Genomic DNA, 4,710 nt, shown 5'->3' with positions numbered 1-4,710 from the left:
TAATACATCTTTTGAAATGGGAAAAGTTCATTTCTTATTCTGGACTTGGAAAAAGTAAAACCTGACAAATAAAGTCAATTATTTTTCCATTTCTATAGCCAAATGTTTTTTTCTTAATTATCATTCCCCTAAATCTTTCTATTATGTAATGAATTGCAGCTTCTAATACACGTGCTGAAGTTCATAGTTCAGAAGAGAAAATTAAAATGCATGATAGTGACATAAAAATAGATTTAAGGACACTTTTTCTACTAAGGCAGTATCTGACTGCAATATGACTGTCTTCATTAGTATTAAATGAAATAAAATATATGGAATTAAAAAAACTAAAAAAGATTCCGAATATCTATACAAGAAAGTTTGATTGGTTAAGGTGGAAATTTATCCCCCCCAACAGATTTATAAATTTAACGCCAGTAAATAAGTCATACCTCTAGAGACACATCTGATTCTTCAAATGCATCAGCAAAATCTGATGGACTTCAAAGACAATACTATAAATGTAAAAGCTTAAAAGACATAACAAAACACTGGAATTTTGATAACCCAGTTATTTCAGCATCCTACCTCTATTGAAGTATCGAGATCTTCAAATGGATCAGCAAAGTCTGATGGACTTTTCTTCAGAGTCTGGTCAGCAGGCAGCGTGTTGTCATTATACGATGTCACAAACTTAAAGTCACTGGTTCTAGAACCTGTGGTCAGGTACGCATCATAATTGTAAGTGCTGTGTAAAGTTCCTGTGCCATCAACATCTGCGTAATTAGGAGGGAGATAACCGCTGGGGATGGCAACTGCTCCATCAAACAACAGTCTGGGCTTTCTCCTGCGACAAAACCTCAAACCCAGGATGATGATGATGAAAGTCAGAAAAAACGTAGACACAGACACCAGCGCGATGATCAGATAAGAGGTCAGTTTGGAATTCTTCTCATCATAAGACAAATCCTTCAGTTCTGGCACTTCCGCCAAGTTATCAGAAATAAGTAAATACATAGAACAGGTGGCAGACAGAGGGGGCTGTCCGTTATCTTTCACTGTCACTACAAGGTTCTGTTTCATGCTGTCAGATTCAGAAATGTCCCGCAGTGTCCTGATCTCTCCGCTGTGGACACCAATGGTAAAAAGTCCCGGATCAGTGGATTTGAATATATGATAGGACAGCCAGGCGTTCTGTCCGGAGTCCGCGTCCACCGCGATCACTTTGGACACCAGAGAGCCTCCGTGTGCAGCTTTGGGGACCAGCTCGGTCATGAAGGAGTTGCCCTTCGGGGAGGGGTACAGGATCTGAGGAGAGTTGTCATTCACATCTGAGATGAACACACTCACGGTCACGTTGCTGCTGAGAGGAGGAGAACCGTTGTCTCTGGCCATCACGTGGACTTTAAAACTCCTGAACTGTTCATAATCAAAGGACCTCGCAGCGTGGATCACACCCGTGTCTCCGTTCACAGACAGATACGAGGACACCGGGGCACCGTTCACCTCACCAGCTAACAGAGAATAAACCACTGTACCGTTCTGTCTCCAGTCGGGGTCTCGAGCACTAACGGAACATAAAGTGGAGCCCGGTTTGTTATTCTCACTCACATATGCGTTGTACGACTGTTCCTCAAACACAGGTGGGTTGTCGTTGATGTCAGCTACAGATAACTGAACACTTTTAGAAGAAGACAGCGGTGGAGAGCCCTCGTCAGTGGCAGTGATTGTAATGTTGTAATCAGACACTAGTTCGCGGTCCAGTTTCCCTGTGCTCACCAGAGAATAATAGTTTTTAATAGAAGGAACCAACTTAAAGGGGACACCCTGCTGGATGGAGCAGCGGACCTGTCCATTATATTCAGAGTCTCTGTCCTGCACGTTAATGATGCCCACCTCTGTACCAGGTGGCACATTCTCAGGTATAGGATTTGTCAGTGTCTTCAGGTATATAAATGGTATATTATCATTTACATCAGTCACATCTATTAAAACTCTAGCATAAGATGTTAGTCCTAAACCATCTTTGGCTTTTACCCTCATTTCAAAAAAACTTCTTTCTTCATAGTCAATTACACCAGTTACTTTAATTTCTCCAGTTTTGGAATCAATGGAAAATACATTTATGTCGTTGTCAGACACATGGCCAAACTGATATGCTACATCTCCATTCACTCCTTCGTCTGCATCTGTGGCACTGACTTTAATCACTGTTGTATCTAAAGGACAGTTTTCAGGCAGACTGGCTTTATAAACGGCCTGGCTGAACTCTGGGGCGTTATCATTAGCATCCAGCACAGTGACGTGTATGGCTACGGTACCGGATCTCTGAGGAGATCCACCGTCCAAAGCTGTGAGAAGTAAATTAATCTCCTTTTGTTTCTCTCGATCAAGTTTATTCTGTAGAACAAGTTCAACTCTATTGCTATCAACAGCCAGAATAAAGTTGTCGTTCTTATGTAGGCTGTATCTTTGCACAGCATTTTGACTAATATCTGCGTCATGGGCCTCTTCAATTGAGAAGCGGTTACCCTTCTCTGCTGACTCGCTTATTTCCATTTTTATCAAATTTTCGTTAAATTGCGGTGCATTGTCGTTCACATCTTGGATATGCAGATTTACATGGTGAAGCTCCAAAGGATTTTCTAACACCAGATCTACTTTTAAAACACAAGAAGGTTTCTTCCCGCAAAGGCTTTCCCTGTCAATTCTCTCCGATGTGATCAAATCTCCGGTTCTCATATTAATATCACAGTACCTTTTCCGAGATCCTTCAAAATCAACACGGGCTTGTCGTGAAGCTAAGGTTCCAAAATTAACACCGAGGTCCTTCGCGACGTTTCCAATGACATAGTCTCGTTTCATTTCTTCTGGAATAGAGTAACTCAGGTCCCCATAAACCAGGCGCAGCGTTACAACAAACAAAGCAGACCGGAGAATCAGTCTTAACCCTGAAAATCCTTTGTCTCCCATCCTGATACAAAAACGTGACCGCAGTGCTTCTGATGCACTTTCCAGAGCAAAAACAACAACGTGATTCGTAACCGATTCAACAATCCAAAGTGTAATATCACGATGAAACACGGAGAAACATGTCTGCAAACGTAACTGGTTCTCAGGGAATTACAGTCGACATCTGTGTAGTAGCAGTGGGTGGAGTGGTGTGTGTCAGTGTGCTATCAGCCAACAGCGACACCACGAGTTGCCTTTTATCCTCACACTAGGTGATTAAATATGTTTGTCGATGTCTGAAAACACAAGTCATGTTCACTTATTGTTAAATAAACTTTGAATTGGTTTTTCAAAACACAAGCTTATTGAAAACACCAAAACTACGAGAAATCGCTAACTAAAAGAAAAAAAAATAGTGTTTCACGATTTACTGATGACAAGGAACATCATACCACTTGTGCATGAAGAACAGTAACAAGTACCTCCCCAGTAAACATTTTATAATCAGTTTGTAACTACAAGCAATTAACGAGTGTATATAGTGGCAAACAAGAAATGTCTACACACATCTGCTGTATGTGATAAAATGTCATTCGTTTACCTCAGGAACATAACCTATAAACAGGCTCATCATATAACACATCTTGTGTTCTTCGTTCACAGAACACAACTGAACGGAAAAACATTTGATTTGCGGGCCGAACGTTCTAGATACAATTAAGCTAATGTTTCTACATCGTTGTCAAAGGAAGAAGAAATGAATAACAAACTGTTGTATGTAGATATTGCTATTATTTTGAAGGTCACATAGATAAACCTGACAGAAAATTCTGTTAAGACTCTTTTACCTTCGCTAATACCAGGTTAAAAATCACTCAAATGTAAAATGGTATATCCGACTACTTCATATTCAGAGCTGAGCTCGGCAAAATAAAAAGAATTCGGCAAATAACAACACAAATGTCTATTATAATTATTATCAATATTATTAATAATATCAATGGTCGCAGACAATTACTAGAAATGACGTCGATTTAAATGAAAGAGCACAACTATAGAAAGAGTGCGCACGCGAGAGAGGGAAAGACAGGGAGACAGAGAGAGGGAGAGAGAGAGAGAACAATTACAGTGAGTGGGTCTCTGGGGCCCTGAGGAATATTTCAGCACCAAAGAAAGTTAATTTGAGATTTGGAAGGACCAACCACGCAAAGATACAAAATGTGTTTCTGCTATACCCGCAGCCACGTGCTCTTCAATAGTGTGAATTAGTTATTTTGATAAAAGCAAACAATTACAATAAGTTAACCATGGCATAAGTCCGCATTGTTTTATACGGTATAGTTTGCTAAAGAATGAGTTATTTCATTAAATCTTTTTGCCACAAGGACCCAGAAAAACACATAACAACAATATACAAAATCACGAAAAATAGCACCCGCAAATAACAAACTAAGATGTAAGTTACATGATAAGTAAAGAAAAAAGAAAAATAGTCGAGATCAACATGCCTTAAGGTATTTCTGAATGAAATTTTTCATCATATGATAAGCAATTCGTAGTAAACGACAATACTACCTGTGCAAGATAAAGACATGAACAACGGTCTTACAAATATTTTTTTTTTAAAACAAAAAGAAACACAACAAAAAGTGTGGGAACCAGAGGAAAGATTTGTGAGTGTCTTACCTCAATAGATTGACCCAGAGTGTCAAATGGATCAGCAAAGTCTGATGGACTTTTCTTCAGAGTCTGGTCAGCAGGCAGCGTGTTGTCATTGTA

General features: G+C 39.7%; 2 protein-coding genes across 2 annotated transcripts in view; both read right to left on the bottom strand.

Annotated features, from left to right (window-relative positions):
* Positions 1-3,083, bottom strand: part of LOC102206702 (protocadherin gamma-A11-like) — a 14,874-nt gene extending 11,791 nt beyond the window's left edge. Inside the window, exon 1 of the mRNA XM_013910507.1 lies at positions 756-3,083. Coding sequence (XP_013765961.1) covers positions 756-2,952 — 2,197 coding nt within the window. The 5' untranslated portion in view covers positions 2,953-3,083. The remainder of the gene's footprint in view (positions 1-755) is intronic.
* Positions 3,084-3,094: 11 nt separating this feature from the next.
* Positions 3,095-4,710, bottom strand: part of LOC102205841 (protocadherin gamma-B5-like) — a 6,035-nt gene continuing 4,419 nt past the window's right edge. Inside the window, exon 2 of the mRNA XM_005719986.1 lies at positions 3,095-3,199. Coding sequence (XP_005720043.1) covers positions 3,095-3,199 — 105 coding nt within the window. The remainder of the gene's footprint in view (positions 3,200-4,710) is intronic.

This window comes from Pundamilia nyererei, unplaced genomic scaffold (assembly GCF_000239375.1).
Source record: "Pundamilia nyererei isolate P.nyererei 1_Seehausen unplaced genomic scaffold, PunNye1.0 scaffold00001, whole genome shotgun sequence".
Classification (NCBI taxonomy): domain Eukaryota; kingdom Metazoa; phylum Chordata; class Actinopteri; order Cichliformes; family Cichlidae; genus Pundamilia; species Pundamilia nyererei.
The sequence above is the reverse complement of the archived record's forward strand: the minus strand, read 5'-3'. Positions and strand labels throughout refer to the sequence as shown.